Genomic DNA, 27545 nt, shown 5'->3' on the forward strand with positions numbered 1-27545 from the left:
ATGCCAAAGCATGAAAACCAAATGCACTGAAATACACAGTGTATTACAGTAACAAGGCACCCAGCCTAAGTGTGGGGTGTCCAAGAATCCCTTGGGAACCTAAACCCAACATGATGCAAACGATTGTATGTCACTAAAATTTGTCACACAAGTAAGCTGAAGCATGATGAAGTGGAAGCTAGCTATAGTGTTGGAGCTTCCTCTACATGGCCAGTCTTCATTTTAACTCCCCAGGAGAGGCTGAAGGTTAACTGCAAAAGCACCTGAATATCTCATGCAAAGACCAGCTGTTTAAAGCATTTGTTGATACCATGCAATGCAGAATGACTACCAGACTGCACAATGCTACTCTTGCTTTACTGAAACTGGAAGAAAGTGAGGAGCTTCAGAAGTAACAGACTGAACAAAGTAAACTAAGCCTGGACAGCAGATAAAATCCAATAGAAATTAATGCAAAATCATTCTTTTTATTATCCACAGGCCTTATGAGAAACTTAACCAGCTGTGTAAGTTCAAGAAGGCGGCTTGCTATTGTGCACAATCCCAAGGGAATCTCTACATGGGCAAACTTACTCAAAAGGCTTTCAGAAAACCAGGGTGCCTAAAGACTGTGGCATTACAGGTACTTCAGTAACCAGATATACAAATGAACCCTGAAGCATTCCTCACAGCCCCATGTGCATTCTCTGGTGGCTGCTAGGATGAAGTTACACTCCTGCAAGCCTACTAATACTACCACTCGTTTTTTATTAGCTTTATATTTTTGAGACTCACTTGTGACTGAAGTTAGCCCACAGACTTACAAGTTACTGAGACCAAAAAGTCTCATGTAAAGTAAGAGTATCTGAGATTGTTTCTTGAAGAAACCAAACAGTGCTATTGTGAACACAGAAAAGATGCCATCAGTTTAAGAACTGCATTCAGATCACCTCTTCTCCTAACAGAGTTCAAAGACTCCGAGATTTACAAGGTAAAATAACCTGTACAAGGTAAGCTTTTGAAAAACGTGTTTTCTCTAGAGGTGAATGAAAAAGTAAGAACACGATAGAACTACAAATCATTTCTTGTAGGGAGTAAGAAGACCAGGACTTTTCTTCCTTCTCTATAAACAGAATGCTCAAACAAGCTTTCAAAGGAATTGAATGCCAATAAATTGAAACCTAAGGTTTGCATTCAGAACTCCCTGTTACAAGCTGTATTTATATTTGTATTTATATTTTTGTATATATTTGAATATATTATATATAAATTGATATTCACAAATTTATATGTGATTTTAAAAGAGGCATAGCATTTCAAAAACTATTTGCCTTACCAAAAATTCAAGGAAGCAGAATATAGGAAGATAGAAAAATCTAATGCTAAAAAGCATAAACTGGCTTCTAAACGTCAGAGGGACGAACGTTAGGATTCAATTGTCCCAGATCTCTCAAAAAGAGCTTTATGTGTTTGTCTGAAGCACCTGGTTCTGGTCAGCTTATGAACTCTACTGTCAAAATCAAAGACTCCCTATTCCCATAATGTGTCAATGTGCCAAAATGCCAAGACTCTTCATGCGACTTCGAACAAATATACGCTGCCTTACACTTACTACGCTTCCCACAGTGGTGACAGGGACTTTTTAAGCATTACAGTTTTTAGACAGGACAGCTGTTTCAACAAAGGCTGCCATAAACTGCCCCTTCCAGTTGACATTGCTTCCCAAGAAGCAGCAGCACACAGCATGCACACCACAGTTCAGTTCTCACAGCCAAAGTACCTATCACCAATACAGTCTTCCTTAAAGTCCCTGAGGTTTCCTCCTTCATCATTCTGAATGCTAAAGCACAGCATTGATTTAAAATCAGCCTAGTGCTCTGTTTTGATCTAATAATGAGTATCTAGAAGTTGTTATAAACATGAGATCAGAATCCTTCTGAAACGTTACATTTCCCAGCACATTTCTTCTGTCTGGGGGAGACACAGTAACAAGTCTCCCTTTACCACATCAGAAGGCGCCAAGGAAAGCGCATACGTTCTGTGCTTTATCACACCCGATGCAGCACAGTCTGAGCTAGAAGCACAAGTAACAAATCTTCCTCACATACCTGAAAGAAACCATGAGATCTGTTTTCATATTTGGAAACAGAATGTATGCAGCCTGGATAGAAAAGCTAAGTGTTTTTAGCTCTGCTGTCTCAAATCTGCTTCTTCCCTAACAAACAAGTAGCCTCACATCACAAGCTAACATGTGCCTGGCACCCTGACTGAGATGTCACTGACACCTCCGGTTGGCTCCATCTGGCAACTGCTAAGGGAGCAAGCAGGGTACAGTAGCCACCTCCCTTGTTTCAGGGCTATGTCCTGTGTCACAGGCTTGTGCATTTCTGTGTGCACATCTGATCTCCTGCTATGTCACAAGTACTCCCATTCTACTACACTGCTTTGTGTTTCATGGCTCAGATGACTCCACAGATGACAGCATTATAAATTTTAAAAGCACTAAGGAAATTGAGGCTGTTCAGCCTGGAAAAGAGAAGGCTGTGTGGAGATCTCAGAGCAGCTTCCAGTGTCTGAAGGGGGCTACAAGGATGCTGGAGAGGGACTCTTCATCAGGGACTGCAGGGACAGGACAAGGGGTGATGGGTTCAAACTGAAAACATGGGAAGTTCAGCCTTAGATACAACAAAGAAGTTCTTCTGTGTGATGGTGCTAAGGTGCTGGCACAGGGTGCCCAGAGAAGCTGTGGCTGCCTCATACCTGGCAGTGTTCAAGCCCAGGTTGGACACAGGGGCTTGGAGCAACCCGGTCTAGTTGAAGGTGTCCCTGCCCACAGCAGGTGGACTGGAACAAGATGATGGTCCTTTCCAACCCAAACCAGTCTGGGATTCTACGGCTGGTTGACATTTGGAGGATGAAATTCAGTAATGAAATTAAAGTCAGGAGACCAAACTTTTTAAGCCATTTAAGCTTTTGCCAATGCTCATCTGTGTGGCAGTCCCTTTTATGTCTAAGGTATACATCTATGAAGCACTCTGGGGACCTGTGCTCTCTCTGAGGGATTGCCTGCAGTTCTAGTAATGAATTGGTTGTGCAAAGCCTGTGAGTGTGTTATAAATTCATGCCAAAAACCCACACCTCCATTTCATCTCAGCATCTAAGTTAACCTTTTGTTTTTCTTGGAAAAAGGGAACACACAACAGTTCCACTCTGTTATGAGTTGGACATCAAATGCAAATCAGGACATAGCACCTAAACAAATGATAACCCCTTTAACTAAGAATAGGTCTTTGTCAATCCTGGCCTCTTGTGGACCAGGAGATTTCTTTCTCCCTGGGGTCCTTGAGAGCTGTTTATCAAGAAGGAGCCATAGATGCAAAGTGTCCCCAGGCTTCAGATCTCATGTGGAAGGCTATGTCAAGGAAATTGAGTTTGGACTGAAAAAAACGTGGATGTTGAGAACCTGAAGAAATTTCTTTAGGCTGCTGCACAGTCTGAAGACAAGACAGCTATGGAGCAGAGAAGCATAATTCATGTGGAGGTGATACTTCTCAGGGATGTCCTCCCATCATAGATTTGAGGAAGTTTTGCTTTGTTCAAGGGGAAAACACCTTTTCAGCATATTGTTAAATGTAATTTGAAGCAAGATGTGTGATTTTTTTCAGGCATGTCCATTCCTCTCATTTCTTGTCAAGTGGTTGTGGTACCATTAGACTACTAGGAGTCATAAGCAAGGAACATTTCTCTCATTTTCTTTTCCTTGGGGAATCTGGCACAATGTAAGTGCAATCACCAAAACATAAGCATCAGTTATGATATGGAGCCCATTTTGCCTACAATAGCCTCCCTGAAAAGCTTCCATCATTTCAGTGACAAGGAGTGCTCTCTGTGAAGAGCTGATTTTACTCTCTAGCTTCTTATTATCACAGAAAGTAGTTTTATGCCATCCTGCCAATAGTCACAGTTTCCATTATCTTGTTTTTTTCCCCATGCAGGATGGAAATGTAAATATTGAAATATTATCTCTATTTTGTGGAAACAAAACCAATGAAGAGCACTGACGGCCTCCAAGGAGGGGGGGGAAACTACATTAAAAACAGGAATGTAAGCTTCTTTCCCTAACAATTTAAATAGACTGTTTTCTCTCCAGAATACTAATAAAAAATAGGAAGCTTTAAATGCTCACAACACACAGGGCTATATCAGTCTGTTACAGATTTCTAACATGTAACTCATGCATCATTTTTCAGAGGGGAATTTAAACTCAACTGAAATAAGAATGTTGTACTTACTGTAGCTAATTCATCAAATTTGCCAAAGAGCTCATTCAGCAGCTTCACCAGCTCTTGGGCAGTACATTGTGATGCCAAACTAGTGAACCCCACAATGTCTGCAAACAGAATGCTGTAAAGAAAGAAAAGACACAGAGGCATCAGTACAGAAGATGTCTTCACCGTCTCATTATCCTCTTTTATAGCATGATCCAAATCACTAACTCAAACAAGCTCTGAAACACTATCAATAAAGTGCTAGCTGGAAATGGCAAAGATTCAGACAAATAGGAATCAGCCTGGTGCTGTCAGCTGTTGTAGAGAACCCTGGAACACTTTCAATGCCTGTGTATCTATCGTGTATACCTATCCAGTGTAGATATGGGAAAGGACCTTGTTCATGAGGTTTCCCCATGACCACTTCAAGGAGCAGAAAGAACAACTATGTCTCCTCTTTTCAGCTAGGATCTTCTCAGCAAGATTGTTTTCAAAGACAGGTTTTGGACTGGTGGAGTCCCACAGCCAAACTGACAAATATTGCATGAGGTACTGAAAGATAGGAGTCAGTAACTCGTGTACTGTAGCTCTGTGATGTGGTGTTACAGCTCCTTGTGAGGAGCCAGCATCCGCAGTGTCAGGCCAGGCTTCTCTGTACCATGCTGTGTGGCTCAGGTAAGTGTCCAGCTTCCATCAATGTTAGCAAGGTTTTGATGTCTGACAGTTTAAACTGCTTTAACAATTCCTACCCATCTGTGACGATAAGGGAGATAGCTGAAAGTGAGAGAGAGGGTAAAAATTCTTGTGCAGATAGTATGGAGCTCTGATCCTTTTAATTACCTCGAATCCTTCATCTGCTGGTAGAGGCCCAGAGCCCACTGCAGGAATTTGATGCATTTATCTCCAACACCCAGACTATAAATGTCAAACAAGTCTTTATTTATGCAAATGCTAATAAAGAGTCCCAGGCTACACGGCCTGGGTATACCTGACTTCGTGTAAAACTTAGCTTGTAAATGGTAAGTTAAATTAAGCATTATATACTCTCCTTCCCCTCAACAAACATTCACTCTACAGTTAAAAATCAGATGCTAGAAAAGCAAGATTAACAAGTCTACTATTTCCCATTCACCATAGAGCCACAGAAAAGAGCAAATACAACTCCTTACTTATCCCCTGCTTCTATAATTTCATTTAACCCAGTTGCTAAACTCCCATGTCCACCGGAGCAGGTTAGGTAATGTATCCCTAATGCACAAAACCAACTCATTCAAAGTTCAATGGCTTTAATCTACACACAAAGCCTCTGTGTTGTCATGCTAATCCTTGGGGTAGTCTCCCCACTCTCTTCTCCTCTGAGCAAGCTTTATGAGAAAGTTGCTCCAAATGACCTGAGTTTAGGAAAAAAAAAAATGGGTTTCCATTCCTTTGCTGTTTAAACACAACAAAAAGGCTTCTTATAGTGAAACATTCAGCATTTAGTTAATTTTACTGATGCGTGTCTCTGCTATCATGAGTGTGAACCAACCATGTGATGAAGAAGGTAAAAGGCAATAATAACAACAATAACAATAATAATAATAATAATAGAGTCCAATAATGCCAACAAAGTGCTCTGCATATTTGCCCACAGAGATCTACTTACTCCCTGAATTCTGCTGCTGTTCGACAGCCCTAGGCTGTTCTTTCTGCAAATTCATCAGTAATATCAAATCATTCTCCTAAATTCCTTGAAGATTTTCCAATGTACTTAAATGTGCAGCAAGGTCTTCCATATAGCTTGCTTTATGACCCATTTACTCTATGACCTAAATTCACATCAGAATTCATACAGTTGAAAAAGACAGAAGAAAAAACAACAACTGTTGCTATCCAACGTGTCACGTAGTTTCCAAGTTTTAATTAGATCCTGTTTTATGGAATGTAGATGCTGCTTTATAACAGCTTCTGCCAGCCTTGCTGCCATTTCACAACTCATCCTTTGCACATTCTACATTTTGATTGATTTTTCTACTTCCATTTTAAATACAGCATTCCACTTTTTTCCTGTCTAACCACATTTACAATAATAGCTCCCACATCACCAACAAAATCAGCATTTAGGGTGCGGAGTTAGGCCTTTAAGGTAATAACAATGTTCTCTCTTTACAGAGGTCTTTAGCAATGAAGAACACACACATACACACAAACTAGAAATGCCCAGTGCTTGTGGACACTATATAACAATGTCTTGATGACTAACAGAGCAACCATTACACTGCTGACATGTAGACTTACATCAAAACTCTCAATTATTTAAGCACAGAACACAGAAAATACATTTATGCATAATCATTCAGCTAAGCTGAAAGTTATTTTACATATGACTACCTTAATAAGTCAAGATGGGATTCTTGTTAAGCCTTTAAACACTTGAAAAACGCTCATTAGATTCAAACCACTGGTAATTATACAAAAAAGGTATAATCTAATACAAAAAAAGTCTGTAACTGTAGCCACAATACATAACTGAGCATATAATTGCAATAGGTAGGTATTTTAGGTAAAACATGTAATTATCATGAGCTCAGACACAGTTGTTCAGTTATGCCTAGGAAGTGTTTCATACTGCAGTTACCTGTATCCATCTTAAAGCCAATGCAATCGGTTAGGTAATGTGACTGCTGTTACGCTTTCTTGGCATGAGAGGTTCTGCACAAATTTGTATACTCTTCAAATGTGCAAAGTAGAACCATGCCTGGACATGGTACAAATGGGGGGGGGGGGGGGGGGCAATGCTGTGAGTACAAGCCCTGCCTTTTTCCTTTAGAGGAACTCTGCTCTATTCTATACCCATGAGGTGTTACAACCTGAGCAGCTGCTGCGTTTCTGTTGAAAGCAGCCTGAAATTCAAGTAAACAAACATGACTGTTCAGCAGGGATAGCAGGAAACAGCCAGTGGATGAACAGGGGCTTTGGAGACCCAAAGCGCAAGCAGCACAGCTAGCCTGCTGCTTCCACAGTCTGCTGCCACTCGGAGGTGGCAGTCCTGAGAAGGGTGACCCTTTCTCACACAGCTCTGACTCTCTAAACATAGCATTGAAACTCATTAGGTGGTTCATTTTATTTTAACAGGTATGCTGACCAATAGTCAGTCTCTCTTGTGCTTCTTCACCTGTCTGTACCCGTGTGTTTCCTCTTCACCTACTACTTGGACTGCAAGTATTGTGGGGCAGCTCCAACATGTACTCTTTGCCATACAATGTCTCAAACAAATTAGGGCAGCACCTTGGCCTGTGATACCGGGTTTTGACTATGGAGTCAAATCACCCATCTCATGCAATAAGCTTTTTCTCCCCTGTTACATCTTGCTCAGGTTTTTTGAACATGAAGGACACAGAAGGCATTTATCAGGACACAGGAATATTTGCCACAGAGAGAGAACAGAAAAGAGATTATAATTCTTGCTCTGGTCATGAAAGTTGTAAGGGTGTTAAAGAGAGAAATGATAAGATGTACAGTGCCAGAATTCCAGTGATATGCCCGAAGTGTTTCCAGGGCCAAACCATATTTTCAAATACATTCCAATGTGTTCAAAGTCCAAGTCTCCACCTGCTGCTCAGCACAACACAAATGAACACTGAAATTCCCTTGCCTTTGAGCTGGATATATAATTCCCACAAAAATAATAACAGTCTTAAATGTAGGCCATGTCTAACATTGATATACTTAGAAAAGTTAAAACAAAGCAACTAGAGGAATGACATCAGTGTTAAGGCACATTAATCAGTCCTGTAGATGCACTCATTCAAGAGCAAAGTAGCCTTGGTTCACTGGAGCTTAATCACTAATTGCCATGGAGGTTCACATCCTCAGAGAGGATTAGAGTAAACTAGGGCTACCTTATTTATGCATGAGAGAGTCCTCATTGTGCTATAGTGTACTAAGGGACACTTCACAGTGACTGCCAAGTGATCTCATTTAAAAAATACAGGTATTATCATATATAAAAACAAGAAGAGAGAAACTACCTATTAACAACCATTTCTCTTAACGGCCATTCGGGGATATGACTCTCTCTGCTTTAATTCCATAGAAATCTTAACGATGCCATTGGGGCACTTGGTGAAAAAGCAGAAATCCCACAATCTCAATTAAACTGAAACTATTAAAGAAAGAAGAGAAATGGAAATGGAAAGAAAGTGGAAACAAAGGACAAAGGTTCCTTCTGTTTGTTCAACAGCATAGCTCGCACATGATTCAAGCACTGCTCTCCGTGAGAAGCCATGTAAATGTGATGGTTAGCAAGTCTAAGTAGTTATTACAGTGCTAAGCCTGGCCTTGCCTCATTGCCCAGGGGCTCAGCAATGCTCTTACTCCTCCATCTCACAGCTGAGCAAAGGGACCCCAAGGAGCTATCATTCTCTTTGCTTGTGTGCTATACCAAAACCTCTGCAATCCTATGTTCTTTGAGATACCCGGCATCTGTCCTCTAGCTTTCAGTCATACCAGGTTTTCACCAGTAATTTCACAGGATCAAGAAGTTTGGCTAATCTGGTAAAAACTTAAATCCCTTTGGCTTTTAGACAGACAGTGATCAGCATCATAGGTTACAACAGCTTGTCGATATTCTAATTAAAGTCTAGGGGAAAAGATAATCAATTATTGAGCAGAGCTTTGTCAAACTTCTGCTCTTGATTTTAAGCCCTGCATGAAACCACAGAGGTTTGCTTGCTCCTAACGCTGCCTGCTTGCTTACAAAAGCGCAGAGGAACAGATACTGAGTATTCCTGAAGCGCAAGACAGCAGCAGCAGTGTCTGAAACCTTCCTCTCTTACCGCTTTGAGATGCAAGACACGCTTTTGTCACTGGTTTTCTCTCTCAAGGTAACAGCTATGGTTATCCTTTCCAGGACTTAAACCACACATCCATTGAGGAGCGGGCCCACGTGAACCTCATGAAATTCAACAAGAGGCCTTGTTAAACATCTGGGTGTGGGCAATCCCCAATGTGGGTATAGACTGAGGGATGAATGGATTGAGCAGCCCTGCAGAGGAGGAGCTGGGGGTACTGGTGGATGAAATGCTGGACATGAGTCACCACTGTGTGCTTACAGCCCAGAGAGTCAACTGTACCCCAGGATGCATAAAGGGAAGCACGGCTGGCAGGTTGAGAGAGGTGATTGTCCCCCTCCACTCCACACTCACGAGATCCCACCTGGAGTGTTTGAATCCAGCTCTAGGGCTCCCAGCACAAGAAAGGAAAGACAAGGGCCTGTTAGAGCACATCCAGATAGGAGTCACAAAACCAGTCAGAGGGCTGGAACACCTCTCCCGTGAAGAAGGCTGAAAGAGATAGGTTGTTCAGGCTGGAGAAGGCTCCAGGGAGACCTCATTGCACTCTTTCAGTATATAAAGGGAGCTTACAAGAAAGACAGAGATATTTTTTTTACCGGTGTCTCTAGTGATAGAACAAGGAGTAACAGTTTGAAATTAAAAGAGGGTAGATTTAGATTAGATACAAGGAAGGAATTATTTCCTATGCGGGTGGAACACGTTGCCTGGAGAAGCCATCAATACCCCATCCCTGGGAGTATTCAAGGTCAGGCTGGTCAGGGTTTTGAGAAACTTGTTCTAGTGAAAGCTGTCCCTGATCATGACAGCGGGTTGGAATTAGATGATCTTTAAAGTTCCTTCCAACCCCAACCACTCTGTTTCCATGATTCTGATTTTTAATGGAGGTTTCTTAAGGACGTTTTTAAAGTTACCTGGAGTATTTGGTTTGATACACAAACAGCTATTCCTAACTGCTTCCGGTATAAAAATTCTGAATAAAAGCAAGGCAACACTGCAGCAAGCAACTTCAGGAAAGAAAGCCTTATAAACAGTCATCTCATCTCTGTCACAAACAAGGTGTTGAGCTGTTTCAACACAGGCATACAAGTTACACGCATCATTATCTCATATTCCTTGCCTGTGTGAAGCATTGCTGTGTTGACAAGGCCTGAGTCATCCCTCCAGGACCTTGTGTATTCCTGTTTCCTCTCCTCTGATCCCTGCAGGCAGGCATAGCCAGTGCCTGCCCAGTGACTGCAGCTCTCCCGCGGCACTGCAGGAAGCTGCAGCACCTGCTAAAACCCAGCGAGGGAAGCCTGTGGCTTGGTCTAAGGGATTTAAGCTGCTTCCCAACTGTGAGTATTGACAGAGCAACCCTTTTCTATGTCACTTTACAGGGCGTTCAGGAGGAAAAACCCTGCCAAGTTACACAAAAGATGTAAGAGCCTGTAGGTGGTAAATGTTCACTTTTAACAACGCTCATTCATGCGCTTTGTGCACTTGAATAGTCCTGCTGGTTTCAGTGGAGCCACTTGTATAAACAAATGCTCAGCAATGTAAGGAGGGGTTATGTGCCCTGTTTTTCATTTCCACTTGGGCCATTTGTTTAATTAGAGTACAACTTACTGTAAGGATGATATTCTGATAGCACGTGCTGCCTCAGAAAGGAACCTGTAGGGGTTTTGCTTCCCTTAAAGATCAACCCTAATGAAAAACTACTGATAATTTTATCTATAAGTCACTGCAATGATTAAGAAACAATGCTCTCAAAAAGTTAAAGAGGACTGTTAAAACTAAGAGCAAAAGGGGATGTGTTTTTACATAAACTAGTTCACCCTGAAGTTTTATGAGCTCAGAAAGACTGCATACAAAAGGCTCATAGGGCTCGTGATCACAGCTTTTTAAAACATTGACATGGGTAAGTTAAACTCCAAAGTGTTTGGAGTTCTGATGTCTTCTAGAAGACAGTACAGACCAGACATATTTGCATATAAATAAATAGCCACAAGCTGTGCTCTGGCCTCAGACTGGGTTACAACAACCTCTAAATGGCCATAAGGAATCTTTTTATTGGTAGCTTTATCCCAGCACGTGTGTTGCCTGAAATGAATATCTCTTCTTTCAAAGCAGCCAGTTCTATTTCACACTGTAAAAACCAGGTTAAATGAAACTGCTATACCAGAGGTTTGAGCAATTGGTAGCAGTTCGATTGATCACTTTCTGTTTATCTCATGAACATTAATTGAGTTACAGAGCAGACTGAGTAGCTGCCTGTTAACATACCCAGTCACCCGTACCCTTATCCATGCATGTGTTGAAACAGCGTCATTCATATCTAATGGAGTAGGAAAAGTCCGTTCCAAAAGAGGCAAACAACAAAACGTGTTGAGGGCTCCATTCAGGGCTGAAACACAACCTGAAATTACTGAATTGAATTAGAGCTGCATGAAAAGATTTAGTCAGGACTAGCGTGTTTTTACAGTAGCCACTGTACATACATGTGTAATCGGTAAATTCCTCAGCCCTGTAGGACCAGATAAGGGATAAAGAAGGAAAGGTTAATCCTACATTACTTCATCTAATCTTAAGAAAGAGCTGTCTCTTGTATATTACAAACCATACTCCTAAGCATTACAGAAGAGTTGCTTTGGTGGGGAGTCTTCACAGGTAAGCTCACATCTGGTCCTCACATCCTTCATGGCAACCTTGGCTGAGGCCACCTCAGTAAGGTATCATCTGTACACTGTGCTGAAACGGCTTCTGAACTATTGAACTATGGACTATTTCCTTCTCATGAGCCACAGATACTTTTTGATCATTTTATGATCATTTTATGATAATTTATAAATGATTATTTTGATCATTTTACCTTGCTGATGCTTGAATTTAGTGTCCTCACAAATGTGTATGTGGGGTAACAGCATAAAGCAGGAGGCATAAGCAAGGAAAATTGGAGAAGGAGGAAGACAGCCCACTATGATCTTGAAGTGTATCCTTCAGGAGCTATGAAGCCTGACTTTGGCAACTGAGAACCATCAAAGACTGTAACCAATAATGCTATCTTGGCAGCATCAGCTCTGGGGTGACGTACACTTAGAGCTACCTTTAAAGTGATGGTTAAAGACTAAGAGTTTTGTATACATAGTGATGCTGATCAACATCATGTAAGATTTTACCATTAGCAAGAAGTGAGCTGCTACTGAACAAATTCAGTAATGTTCCATTTTACAGCGTAAAAATGAGCTAATTTGTTGGTCCTTTAAACACTCCCATCACAGCCATCTCTGATTCCCTCACTCACACAGATGCAACAAGGAGTCACGAGGAAGTAGTCCTTGCAACTGTTACATTCATCTCAATAGAAGATAAGCTGAACCGTAAGAGAACGACTTTACGGTGGATGAGGGAGAGGAGGAGGTCCTGAGGGATTTAGTCCATTGCCATATTAGTACACAGTATAAATAAAGGCAGTTCTGTGGCATCAATACTAAGCCTACACCTTGCTTAGTGCAAGGGTGCCACCAAGTAAACCTGTTTTTGGTGTGGAAGCAAAGCACTTGGAGAAAAGGTAGCTAGAGGCAGTAGGGTAAAACACCATAATTCAGAGAAGGCCTTTAAGGAATTTGTTGGGGGGGTCAGAGAAGAATAGCAAATGAGAATGCACTTTAACAACAATCAATATATATGAGGGCCCTTGCACAACAGTCTTCTACTGAACAGGAGTGAGAAACAGAATTGAGCCTCAGCCAATAAACTCTGAGGAGCAATGCTCATATGATGGGGACGAATACACATTTTTAAGTTTACATCACACTGTCTTTCTGTATTTCCATGCTATCACCCGGAAAATCTATTGCATTCAAAGAAATCCATCTTACTATCAGGAAAATATAAATGTGTAAGAGTTACCATGCAAAATAAATACTCCTATTCACCCAAAATGTAATACAGTACAAAAAGAATGAATTCTCACTCAAAAAAAGTTGCCTGCCTCCTAGCACTACTATTTTAAGCCATTTATTGATTCACCATCATTTGCTGAGAAGACTATAAAGTCTTCCTATTGTGTCCATTCCCCTCTCTGCATAAATGACAAATATTCGCTACATTGCTGGCTTTTTTTCCTCTAAGACCTGACTGCAGTTTTGCATCATTGTATTTGTATCAAATACTCTCTGCTTTAAATTATTTCATGGGTTACATCAATCCTACCTAACGTTGTCATGCCTTTGAATGTAAATCTTGTGGAAAATCCTTTCGGGAGGCTTCAGGAAATCTTCCTTCATTTCCATCGCAACATTCCTGGGCAGCAGACTCATCAAGAGACGTTCCTAAAGGAAAGCGTAAACAAGATCAGGCTTGTGGTATAGTGGGTGACCATTATTCAAAAGTCTTAAACTAGCAAACTAAATCTTTTCCTGATCTAGTTTGCTTCTTGAGAATATCTGCTGCATAAATAATATGAATCATTTACCTCAAACTTCTGCAAGCTGCGTGGGTGTCTTTATTAAGTCTTCTGCACGAAAGACAATATCAAAAAACTATACAGAAAGGGAAAAGTCAGCTTCAAGAGCAGATAATTGTACATAATTTTCATTAACATCACAATACTAATAATAACAACTTTATTGTTAGTAGAATTTATCTGTCTGGAAAGGACTTTCCAGGATCATTTGCTATCCTTTTGTGTGTCCTATTTCTGAATCTATGGAGTGTGTTGCATTACAAGGACTATGACAGCTGGTTTTTAAGCAGCGAGTGTGGATGATAGATTTATCCACTGTCTGAATCAGCACAACAGTAATAAAAGCACGGTTTTAATGGCATATATCCAGTGTGGCAATGTCTGCTCCAGCCAGCTCACTTACGGAATCCATCACTACAAACCCCTGGTTAAACACATCTCTTCTTGGTATATCCCCAGAGAGTTTTAGCATAGGTCACATACTTGCATAAAAAGGACCTCTAACGTGTTGGATCTCATCAGTATTGACTATAAAGACCGCTATAGTTTTTCTATTCTGGCGCATTCACAGATACCACCCAGAAAACTTGCACTGGGTGTTCTTATGTGTTCTAAGGTGCTCTTAGATACCTATTTCAGCTTTGTTTTCACTTAGAAAACACTTGCCATTTAAAATGCAGTTCCAAGCTTAGCCAGCAGAACTGCTTGCTTCAGCCATAGCAACAGACTGAATGAATTCACACACCCACATCCAATCTGATTCAGGAATTACAGGTTCCAGAAATCACAGGGAAAGGCTGGAAGAAGGACAGAGGCACCCTTGGTGGAAGAGGATCAGGTCAGGAAATACTTAAGCAAACTGCACATACATAACTCCATGGGCCCCAATGGATACACCCCACTGATGGAGCTGTCATACATCATTTCAAGGTCACTCTCAATCTTTGAAATGAAAAGGTCAATCCTATCTTCAGGAAGAGCAAGAAGAAGGACCCAGGCAACTACATGCTAGTTTCTCCTTGAGTCCTGGAAAAGTGATGGAGCAGCTTATGCTGGAAACCAGGGTGTCAGACCAGATGATTTCCAGAGTTCCCTTCCTACCTCAACTATTCTGTGATCCTGTTATCTGATGATAATGGCAGGCGTGAGACATCACAGAAGTGCAGATCTTGGCCAAACCACATCCTCTTTTATTTTAATTGACGTCCAATAAATAAGGAACAACAATTAAGCCTGAGAAGACGGTATCTGCACAGACAAGTTGCTCACATACACACATTCACCAGCCAAAGCCAACAAATAATACTCAAAGGGCTTTTAATTTTACAGGTTTTTTGGAAGAAGACACATTGAATATTCATGTCACCAAGGAATAAGTTAAACTTTGGAGAACTGCCCTGGTATTTACTTTAGACTAAAGTTCCCCCATATGTTTGTGGAGTTCATGTGGCCTTGAAGCTAAAGATCATTAACCAAGTCTATTTACTATTTTTCTCATATGTATACTATGAACACTGCAAAGAATATAATGGAATTAAATATCTGTTAACAGCTTATGCATACATCTATTTCAGATTAAATATAGAGTCTCACACCTTGGTAGAAAATGGTTAATTGCTATAATTTCTATGTTAATTATATATCTCTGCAACAGAATTCTATTTGGGTGACCCAAAATTTGGGTTAATGTTCAAAACAAATTTGTTTTGAAAGGCTGACCAAGTTTTGTCAACAGCGGATCTTATGAAGCTCTGTTGCCCACTCCTTGTGTCTTGCATTTGATTTACTGCTTTGACTGAAATATAATGAGGTTGCAAAATGAGCTGAGCACCTATCGGGCAGTAGAGATGCTGGATACCAATTTTCTGATGTCCAGTAAGGACACACTTTACTGCGAAGGTAGGATTGGAGAGCTGCAGGATGGAGCACTGGACAGCATCGATGATATCAGGTGTCATATTGTGGTGGCTTGCTTTTTTCATTAGAGGTGGAAAGCAAAACACAAAGAATGACAAAAGAAAACAAGAAAAAGAAAGCTGGATTAGTGAGGGAGAATTGTAGTCTTTACAAAGAGGAGTAGCAGCCTCAGATTCACGGAAAAGGAAAGACTCAATTATGGCTTTCTCAAAGGGTGGCCACTGCTGACCCTTCAGCCCAAGAAGGAAAGCAGCATTGCAGCTGTGAAGAATCATCACTGGATGAGAGACTGGAAATGTAAGAAACAACGAAAAGCATCGAAACACTGAAAAATAAATGAAGAAAAGACAAAATCTAAACCTCTAGAAAAAATAAAAATAAGAAAAGTCACTTTTATTTTGGGCAAAATCCCATCTGTCAAGCAAAGTGGTACTGCCCTTCAGGTCAGCCTAAGGAATGCTCAAAGACTCAGAGGTTTGGAGCTGCAAGAGTGAATTCATGTACATCAAATACAGCTGTTGGAAGGTTTGGGAGAGGGCTCTGGTTGTATCTCTATTGAGCAAGTCCTACCATCATCTGATACTTTTCATTTGCTCCTGTATGGCTGACCTGATTATAAAAGTAATCTGAAAACCAGAGTAAAAGGCAAACTAGATGTGCACGGCTGCCTAGCGCATTGAATGGATCAAGTGACAGCGCTGAAGCAAGGCCGATCACATTTGTGGTGACATTCATGCTTGAGCAGTTGTTGCCTCTGATTGGGATGGCTGGTGTCAGAAAAATAAGAGTGAGACAGAGAGCACCAATCAATTAGCCACAGCTTTGATAGAATAAACCAACACTCATGCTGCAGACCTCCTTACTGGTGACAAATGATGTTGTATCGAGGTAACCTCAACACGTAGCATATTCCAAAACACAGGGCCCAGCAGAGAGAAAATGTTCCCATGTTTCCACTTTTCTCGCTGATCCACAATGCTGTTTAGGTTTATTACAGCTGGTTTCTACCAAGAAAATGAAATCTTGGCTCCATGACTGATTGAGGCTATTTTAGGAATTTGTACTCTTCTCCTGCTGTAAATCTTTAGACTGTGTTAACGCTGAGCAAAGTCAAATCACATGCTGAAAACAAAGATTATTTTCAGAGACTGTAATTGTCTGCCAGTGATTTTGCATTCTCTGCACAAACCTTGTTATGAAAAGAAAATGGCAGATGAGGACCTATGTCTCCTTCATTCACAGCATTTTTAATTAGATTTGTATTTTAAATTGCCAAGCCTAGCCTGGGATTTGGAATGCCAAACTGTCTGCCTCTCTCAACTGCCTTATCCTTATTAATGAGGATTTCTGCACCATTAATGAAGACTTAATTAATTTTGAAAAGGACAACTGATTTAGCAAAACATCCAGACTTCTTTCTCCCCCCAGCAGTAAAGCATTGCTAGAAAGAAGAGAATGAACAAAGATTTATTTGACTCCAAGGCAAGTCAAAATGTGAACAGTAAGCCAATTCGGAATTGTTTGGTGTTACCTTGGCACTATGCAACAACCCACACTAATATCCACATGACAAAGAAGGAAAACACACAAAAACAGAGAAATGGAAAATGCTTCCCATTGTTAATAGCCAAAAAGAACCTGTATTACTACTTGTTGTTTGGAACTTTCTCAATCCAAATTGCATGTATAAGCTCCTGTATTGCAAGTCTCGCTCTTGCTTGGAGTCAGGGTATCACTCTTGCAGTTATTCAAGACCTGACTAGACAAAGCCACAGTTGACCAGAACTGGTATTGCTGCAGTCCTGCTTTGAGGGGTGGTTGGACTGGATGACCTCCAGAGGCCCCTTCTGACTGCTGCGTATGAAGGGGGACAACAGCACAAGGATCAGGAGTGGAAGTTGCCTGTGGCCTCCTGGAAAAGCCTGAAGCCATCATGCCACCCTACCACACACACACATGGCTTCTAAAATAGCAGGGGAGCTCAATACTCAGCACCCTCTGGCAGTACTTTCCTAAGAAGGAACGCAGGAAGAAGCACACAGACAGCAGAGATTGCCGAAGCAACAGTTTCTATCATCTGCACTCCATTCTGCCCCAATGGTCTCTTCAGCTTTCTCCAACTTGGAGACTTCACAGCACAGCTCTCTCTCCCGTCCCCATCCCTGGTCTGGACAGCTTCTCCCACCCAGCTCTGCTTGTATGGGAGTCCCCAGTGCATGTTCCCAATACATCTCTTGTGCCTGTCTCCCTTATTGTCTTTCTTATTTTACTGCTTCTTGCAAACACTTAAGACTTGCTCAAAGTCCCTTTGAAATCTTCACCTTGATTTATAGTAATTTCACGCGTCTCCCTAAACAATACTATCCAGTCCAATACCACATTCTATTCCTATTATACAAAATGATTTATTTTGACATCTGTATGGGAAAAGACCGTGATACAGTTTAAAATTCCTTCAGCAAGTTGTAAATCATTTATGAACCCACTCTCCCTTCACCAGAAAAGAAGACTGAAATGCACAAAAATGTTCCCAGCCAGCATCCTCTCCTTTCTTTCCCATTGCCTGCTGTGCAGTTGGATGACCCCTCATGACTTTCTGCCTGTAAACTGGATACACTTGCTGTGCTTCTCCATGCTAAATTGTATTCCTGTAGATTATCATATAAGATAAATAGAGAACAATATGGAAATCTTATTTATAGTCAGTGTAGACTATTTTATCAAAGGAAACAGTTGTTGCCATTTCTTCTGATATACAGAAGAGAAACAGCCAGAGGAACTGTAGCATTGCCTCAACATAGCAGGCTCTCATGTTTCTCTGGTTGTTTGAATTTCATTGTTTCTTGTCCTCTCATGCTAATGCATATGAACATCCAAGGGAAAGCACCTTGAAAATGAACTTACAGTCTGGACTGGCTGAAGGCCATGCAGAAAAATGTAGTGTTTTGCATACCTTTCAATCCTATGAGAACAGAACTGCAATGGATACAACTCGGTCTCTTTGAGTCAGCTTTGTCGGGTTCCTCTGGAGCTGCTGCTTACACAAGCACCCACCAGGGAGCCTGGACCCTGGCTTGGCAGAGAGCTCTGTCTTGCAGAGCTTGCTCAAAACAGGACTCAGAGATTCCCAAGCTCATGCTGGGGAAAGCAGTGACTCCGGAAGGCATTCCAGATCTTGATCCCTTCACACACTCCTCGGTACTGAACCATGTTATTCAAGGTAGACTGCACGCCTATGGGCCACTGCTTTTTGTCTTTTCATAGGCACTTTAAAAAGAAAGAAATAAAAGGTAACAGAAGCAGGTTTGGCGCCTTTGTTTCCTGGCTGATGAAACACGAATGGTTTTGTTTGTTATAGTAACTCTCTAACAATGATGACAGATAGGAAAAGAAGCTCCCAAAAGAAAGGAGCTTCTTTTTTTTATCATCTATTCTTGAAGGGTTTTACAACACAAAACACAAAATCTAACCCACCAATTTTTACAGGCTATCACAGATCCCCTTTTGCTATTGCTATGCTTGGAAAGCGCCACCATATTTAAACAGCATTGTTTTCCTGAAGAAGACAAGCATCAGACATGCATACAAAACATTAACAAGACTATGTCAAAGTCAACTCATCTATATAATTTTGAGATTCAGCTTCTACTGAGTCAGCAGGGACTCCAAAGTACATCCTAAATATTGCCACCTGCTACCTGATTATACCTTGATAACTTCCCTCTTATAATAAGAGCATAATTCGAAGAGCAAGTGTGATTCCAGAATGGACTGGAGGAGTGTGAGCAGGGTAACTTGAGATCAGCTCCACAAGTATTGTTCAAACAGGAACAATAGCAGAGAAAGGCTATGAGGACAAACATCCCCATGTTACACTGCACAGCCACTTTAATTCCCTTAAGGAAAACAGAGAAAAGAAGCCTACTGCGATGCATGGAAGAATAACTTTGTGTACAATTCCTAGGATTCATTTATACTTCCTGTAAGCTGGAAAACAAAGACAGCAGATTTCATTAGTGCATTAATTTAAATTAAACTATGCTATGCCCTTCCCTTCTACCAAGTACAAGGAAAAGCACCTTTAAAGACGGTGATTCTTTAAAAGCCACAAGGTGGCAATGTTTCAGAACGTTTCCGAGATATCTTTTAAGAATAACATTTATCAGTAAGTCATCATTAAAATCATCATAATACAACAATATCCACACAGCTGCCATCTAATGCACAAATTTTTAGTTGTATGAGGGTGGCTAGTGGCACAGAGGTATGGCAGATGATCAATATACTATGTATGAACTACAAGATGGATTCAGGATGAGCAGACCTGTACCAGACCAATCTGACATCTTTCTATGGTATGGTTAACTGATTATTTTTGGTTAAATAAAAGAAAAGAAGGACGTATCATCAGCATAGGGTTTAACAAGGCATTGGTATGTTCCACATGGAACATTATTAGCTACAACGGGAAAGGTAAGACTTTGTGAAAGAGATAGGGGTGGGTGAAGTCTTGGCTAAAACAGAGCAATGGGCAACATGGAATGCACAAGCATTGGGCTAAAGAGTGGACACAGAGACCACCAAACTGCTTGAAGGTATAAAGTTCACAGGATAGCACACAAGAAGTGGAATGATAAGAATGAGAAAAGCTCAGCAGTACATTGTGCCTTTTAGGTACCATCCACAAAAACACATGAGATGAAACAAGTTGGAAATCTCTGTATGCAAAAAAAGCCCAGGATACCCACTGAGCATGGAATGACTATGGAGAATTTACATGACACTGAACTAAAAAGGCAACTGTAATTCCAGAATGGACTGGAAGATTGCTTGAGATCGGCTCCACAAATCTTGCTCAGCAGGAACACGAGCAGAGAGAGGCTATGAGGAGAAACAAGGAAGCACAGGGAGCATAGCCTGTTTTCCTGGTTGCCCTCTTATCTATTAAATCAGAATGCTCTAGAAATATATCAGTAAGGATTAATCTTCTGAAAGGAAAGCTAACAGCATTGACACCAGATATAAAGTGGCAATGAATAAATGACTGCAGCATCAGACTACCATTAATCTTTTTACTCCCCCCCTCCCCCTTAGTATTCACTCTCCCTGAAACTGAACTGGCAAAATTCAACATATCCACAAAACCATCACAGAAAACTTGACAGGAAAAAGATGATATTTGTTCCAGTTAATGAAAATCTTCCTACTGGAAGTGAACTTGAATGAGATGAAGCTAAATTCACAATACCAAATAGTGCCTTTATATGTTAGGTATCTTTATTTGCCTCACTATAATGCAGCTCAGTAGCCATACAGATATGATCAGACCATTCTGCAGAGGAGATAACTTGAAAGCAGGTAGACTTGAAAATAGTTGCTAGGAAAATGAACAAACAAAAAGTCAAATGGGAGTTTCAGGAGTTCTTCATTATTAGCTGCTAGTTTAATAAATGTCCTTGCTTCTATCTATCATGCTTCAGTAGGATTTTAATAAGTGGGTTCTTGAGGGTATATCAATGAATATGAAACATTTTTTGGCACTGAACAGCCTCTGAACATACTGTTCTACTCTTCCTATGTGGAAGAAAATGTTTTGCCCATTTTCTCTGCCCTGCCTCTGCAGAGTCAGGAAGGCCAGGTTTCATTTCCAGTGAAATGATCCCCTCACTCACAATATGTATATGTATTAAAACCAAAAAGACACACTTAGAGCACAGGTTATGAAAATTTAATACCCTTATGAAAAGGCTTTTCTGATCCCCATAAAGAGGAGTCTTAAGAATCATCAGAAAGGGTACCAACCATCTGCCAATGTCATGATTAGAGGGAACACAGAAGTGCTAATGCAATTCCTAGGCAGGTGTGCAGCTGAGATGTGTGTGAACTCAGGTTTGCTAGAGGATGAAGAGCTGCACAGAGCTATGTGTTCCCCCATGAACAGGATCAGGACAGCAATCCTGGCATCTCTCTATCTTTTCTTCTGAAGATGCTAGGAGGATGGCATTGCAAGCTACCCCTTCCAGGGTAAAAGGAAGAGCAGACAGAGCTTCACTGGTTTAGCCCTGTTGCTGTAAATTTCCTCTGCAGTTAGAGGTTCATCTCTTTCCAGTCCACAGCCAAGTCTGGTTTGCTCCACCAACGGAACACTGAATCACAGAATGGTTTGGGTTGGAAAGGACCCTAAAGCTCATCCAGTTCCGACCCCCTGGCACAGGCAGGGTCACCTTCCACTAGATAGGTTGCTCCAAGCCCCATCTGCAGCTGAGGGTCCAGAACAGGGGAAGAATCAGAGGAGCATTAAGGACACACTGCTGCACTAGGAGTGGTGTTTTGCAACATTGCTCTTGTCTGATACAGCATACATTTAGAGCTGCAGTAGCCACTCAATAACAGTACATGCCCTTTCTTATTGCAGATTTTTGCCTGTGGTGGAACAAGCAACAATTCTTCAGTAAAGATATGCTTTTTGATTGCTAGTGATCGGAACTGGGCTCAGTAGTGGGTGTAAACAGACTTAGGATTTAAAAAAAGCAGGAAGCTGAAGTCAAAAGCAATAATTTTAGAACCCAAGGAAGACATAGTAAGTGGTAAGCAGTTACAATTTCCTTTTTAGAAAACTACAGATGCCTTCAGTACAGCGACACAAAAGCAAATCACAGCGTGAACCAGTCAAATGGAATAGATGTCAAAACCTCCCAGGACTAAGATACAATACTGTCCTCTGAAAAATCTAGAATTAAAAATGCCTAGATTTTTAGATCAGAAAAATCTAAAAGCCTTTGTCCTTTGTTACTTACCCTCATTTTGTCTTCCCAGAGCAGAGAAGTGAGCCTAACCCATCAGCAGAAAATTTCATTGCCTTCAGAAGAAGAAAGACAAGGACCAACTCATGAACATGCTAAGGAAGAAATGAGTGCATTCACTCAAAATAACAAGTGTGACTCAGATTTAGTTCATTATTCCCTTGTCAAACTGGGAAATTCCTAATCGAATGTGCCTGAAGGGAACCTTAACTCCAAATGAAATGAGTTTATACTGAAGAGGTAACGGGGAACAGAAACCTGGGAAAGATTTCAAATTACATAACAGACAAAAATTTACTCCAGAAAGGCAAACCTGAAAATATTAAAAAAAATACCTAAGACTATTTTGTTGTTTTTTTTTTTTGTCAGGTAATGAGATGCGGTCTAGTTCTTTTGCTTCACAGAATGTTGACTGAACGGAACTGGCAAAACACCTTCCTATAGGAGCAGCAAGCGCATAGTGTCACACACCAGAATGAAAGCAAACTGCCTGGCTCAGTATCCTGAGCAGGAGATAGATAATCTGTGCTAAGTAGCACCATAGCAACTTGGGAACCATTTGACAAACTGCACGTGTGCCTAGGCCAGGTGCTGTAATGTGATGGACCTATTTGGCAGAGCTGCCGCTCTATGGTAAATCCACCTTGCGTTTGAAGAGTGGTCCAGGCAAAGTGTGACAAGCTTGTGTTAAAGCATTAGCTAGCTTTTTGTTATATTAAGGCACTTCTAGAAGTGAAAACAATTCTGTGGACAGCAATAAAAATAAATGGAAGAGAAAACTTCCCCAATGACGTTTTAGAGCTCCCTATAAATTCCTTCTGCTGAAGGAAGAACACCAGCAATCGCTTCTGAGGTTGCTTTACTTTATACTGTGAATATATGTAATAGATGTGCATATATATTATATATAATATACCAAAATACAGAAAAACATTGCACAAGTGTCAACACAGCACTGCTGTCACGGATATTGCTCTGAATTTAGAAATCAGCCGTAAGAAAGTACTTCTGAAGTATCTGTCTTACTATTTAACTTAAGGATCTGATGCGCTATAGCCAGTGTTCCTACCTATGATATTTGCCTTAGCAACTGCTATGCACAATGTTATTATGTATTGAAAACTGTATGGTAGTGCATTTTTAATTATCTAATGACAGGTTTGTGTGCTCTTAATTGTTCCTCCTCCTCCATTCTCTCTAATGGAAAATAGAGGGACAAAGTAGGAAAAGCAAACTGGAAAATCCACAGAGTCAAACACCACCAGCTTATTTAATTAGCAGTTGTTTAAAGCAGAACGTATTCCTAATATTTATTTCAAAACTCCTAACAGCCAAGGTATCAACAGCTTTTAGAATGATACAACTATTTTTAACTTATCCATTCATGTCTGTCTACTCTATTCAATGGAAGCCAGCATCCATTGCAACATGTAAAAGCTTAACGTAGGTGGCATGCCTATATGTCATACATACATCTATGAGCAAAAACCAAATTGCTACAAGCAGCAGTGTGAGACATCCCCCTGCTAGACTGAGGATGAGTGACTACATAGATTTATAGTAAAGAGAAGAGTTCATATGCCCTATTTTCTTTACAAATCTCTTCAGATGCCATTGTTCACACCTTGTGTCACAATATTCCAGCTGGTTTTGGCTGGAAAAGAGTTATTTTCTTCACAGTAGCTAGTATGGGGCAATGTTTTGGATTTGTGCTGGAGACAGTGTTGATAATGCAGAGATGGCTTTGCTATTGCTGAGCAGTGCTTGCACAGTTGAGGTCTTTTCTGCTTGTCATACCACCACACCAGTGAGTGGGCTGGGGGTGCACAAGAAGCTGGAGGGATACAGTGGGGACAGCTGACTCTAACTGCCCAATATACCACACAGCATCACACTCAGCATACAAAGCTGGGGGAAGAAGAAGGAAGGGGACGTCTGAGGTGATGGTGTTTTATCTTCCTAAGTAACGGTTACATGTGATGGAGCCCTGCTTTCCTGGAGGTGGCTGAACCGCTGCCTGCCCATGGGAAGCAGAGAATGAATTCCTTGGTTTGCTTTGCTTGCACACGTGACTTTTGCTTTACTTATTAAACTCTTTATTTCAACCTATGAATTTTCTCACTTTTGTTCTTCTGTTTCTTTCCCCCATTCCACTGGGTGTGTGTGTGTGAGTGAGTGAGTGCCTCTGTGGCGCTTATTTCCCTGCTGAGGTTAAACCACAACACTTACTAAAAGGAAGCTTTCAGGAGGTGAAGTTAAACCACATTGTAACAGTACTGATCTAGCCTGCTGCTATAAATGTGGCCTTTTAAATGCTTTCAGAGATTTTTCTGTAATACCATACATTACATTTTTCAAATTAATGTGGGTAGAATAATACCATTACAATGCAAATAAAAGACATGTACATGATTTCCAACTCTCGTGTGTTTTCTTGTATGCTGCTGAGTTTCTACACTTCAGAATTTCAAGTCTAATTGCAAGCACCTCTTTCTGTTATCACATGGCTGTGTAGCTCTAGACTTAGGTGTCCCTCTGCAACCTTATCTCATCTCATCTCCAGCAAGGTGTCCAGGATAGAAGGGATGAAATACCCCTATATGTGTCTACTACTACTAGGGATTACTGCCTGGAAGTTAAAAGGTTCATGTTTACTTGGCCAAAGATAAGTAAGAATAATCCTAATGGTGTGACAAACACAGCTTATGGCACTAACCACATTCACATGAGATGTTTATTCTGCATAAAAAGAGGTGTAATAGAGCTGTAAAACTGGAAAACATTTATTTGTTTGCTGCACCCTGCCTTGCAAGGGGTACCAAACAGCTCCTAATGGCTTCAGGTTGAAGCTGAAGCCTTCCACTTGCATTTAACCTGAGCAGCCCTTAGATTTATTGTCTGCTGTATGAAGAACAGACAGATGCATGACTGTTGCAGGACCGGGGACTAACAGATGCTAGACAGTAGAAAGCTTCTGGGCATAACTGCTATGTGGGAGAGAGAAATGCACCTCTGCAACTCCTTTTACCTGAGCCCAGGGTGCCATGCAGCAGGATAAAGGTAGCCAATAGTTCAGCTCAGCCCTGTGTAAGGATATTAGCAGCCAAAGGTGACAAAAGAAGCCGAGAACAGGAGAAGTTCCCATCTCTGCTGCTGCTGCTGCTATTTGGCTAAGAGCACAAAGCCCCAGCAGTTCCAACTAAGAGCCTGAAACTGTAACACTCCTTATTTTCTCTTTTCCCTGATCCTAGAAAAGAACAAATAGATTTCTGAAGGTGGACTTTCCTGTGTGACATTGTGGTTTGATAACACAATAAATCCATCTCTAAAGCCTCCTTGTAACACCGAGCACAGTGGTGATGTAGTACAGGCTCACCCTGTCAGCTAAAACAAGTTACTCCACCTGTGTTTTTCAAAGGCTGTACTGGCTAGCTTTTGCAGAGGATCTGATAGCATATCTCGGGCTGCAATGTGTGTAAAGTCCAGATCACCTCCCTGTTGCACACTAGATAATTTGACAAGAGCACGTTTTTATTCCCACACATGATGCAGATGAAATCTTTGCTGCAGAGTGACTTGCTGATGCACAGAGCCAGTATGAATGATTATGGAGACGGGGCCTGTGTTTTAATGATAAATTTTACATCTTCTCCTGCATTGCAATTAAAAAAGAGTCAAGATTCTGAGAATAAAAAGTAGGGGAAACATGAGGAAAGCTGATTACACATTGATAAGCACGTTGTCAGGCACCCTAGAAATTACTCCTGCCTGAGGCTGTGTGAACAACTGATTCCTCACAGTTTGGCTGCTGAATTGGAAGGAAACCCCACAACAACCCGTTATCTGTTACCAAAATGAAAGTTCAACACAGTTTGCTCAAATATTATGTTGATTCTCCCCTTCCCCCCCTTTTTTTTCCATAAATGCTTGAAATTAAACATAATGGACAAAACCACTGGAGGGTTGCTGTGGGTTCATCCTTTTACCTAAAGGTACAGGAGCTAGCACACATATCCAAAATGGGTGATACCTAAATTGTTTTGAAAGGGAATCTGAACCCAGCAGGGAATTTGAACCCAAAATGCCCCAAAGCAGAGGTTCAATGTATTCTGCACCGAGACTCGTGGTGTATCTTTTGCTGGCACCGTTTCATTTTCCATTAATAGTTATTAATCCGATCTCTGACTCCGTGCTGTCCCAGTTACTATATGCAATGTTAAAATGCAGCAGACACTCTGAATGCATATACATACAAAAGCAGACAACTGGGCAACCCCATCTAGCTGAAGGTGCCCCTGCTCATTGCAGGGGGGTTGGACTAGATGAGCCTTGAATGTCACTTCCAACCCAAACCATTCTAAGTTTGTATGAACTGTATGCACAATTCAACATTGCATAAAGGGAATTTAGCAAGCTTCAAACGACCTGGTGAACATGCACAGAGCAACACCAAGATGCTAGTCTGTCTCCCAGAACCAGCATCACTGCAATAGCATGGTGTACTAGCAAAGGGAACACCACAACCACCTCTCAGCAAAACTAATGAAACTAGCTGGAGTGCCACACTTTGGGCCCTGAAGCTAGCCACAGCACTGGCTGTCTCAGCCCATTGCCTCCTAACTCCCTCTGGTTTTTAGTGCTTCCTTTAGCTTCTTATGTTAAAGCCTGTAATAAACTTAAATTGCATGCACTGTAGTGGAGTACACAACTACTTCATGAAGGAATGAAGCACATCCCTCCAGTCCCAACGGTTTGATAAGTAAATGTGAATTCACAATCGTTTTTAAAGACAGCCAGTCTCCACTCCGGAGACTTTGCTATTCTCCAGTTGTTTTCCCATCATCATGTTCTGATTGTGAGCAAGCACCAAGGTAACATTTAGGAGGGAAAGAAATACCTGAACAAATTGCTAGAAAGACTGCCTTCATTTTGCAAACATAGTTGCATGTACTTCTGCAACTAAAAAACAGTGATTATTAGATTAAATAGGTTAAATCAAAGCTGATTTTGTGGGCAGAAGATTTGCATGAAGTCAGACTACTGGCACTTTTCACATCATCCTGTGCTGCAGGAAGTTACTGATGGAAATTACACACTTTATCTCCAAATCCAGTGCATGAACCTGCATAAAAATATTCCTATTACCGGGGAGGGAGGGAGGGAGGGAAGTGAGTATGATTTGTTATGAAGTTGGTAAGAGTGGGGTAGAAATAGCTTCCATGTATCAGGAGAGTAAACAGGCTACGATTCTTCAGCTTGGAAAGAATGAGGAGCAGGGTTATGAGAAAAGTCTATAGTG

At 41.1% G+C, this 27545-nt stretch overlaps 1 protein-coding gene across 1 annotated transcript in view; it reads right to left on the reverse strand.

Moving 5' to 3' along the window:
* Positions 1 to 27545, reverse strand: part of ADCY1 (adenylate cyclase 1) — a 142973-nt gene that overhangs the window by 68366 nt on the left and 47062 nt on the right. The window contains exons 3-4 of the mRNA XM_061464595.1: positions 13274 to 13392; positions 4272 to 4383 (exon numbers count right to left, since the gene is read on the reverse strand). Of these exons, the coding sequence (XP_061320579.1) occupies positions 4272 to 4383; positions 13274 to 13392 (231 nt within the window). The remainder of the gene's footprint in view (positions 1 to 4271; positions 4384 to 13273; positions 13393 to 27545) is intronic.

This window comes from Pezoporus flaviventris, unplaced genomic scaffold (assembly GCF_033815535.1).
Source record: "Pezoporus flaviventris isolate CSIRO_AGI_PZ_B2104156 unplaced genomic scaffold, CSIRO_AGI_Pfla_v1 ptg000037l, whole genome shotgun sequence".
NCBI lineage: Eukaryota > Metazoa > Chordata > Aves > Psittaciformes > Psittacidae > Pezoporus > Pezoporus flaviventris.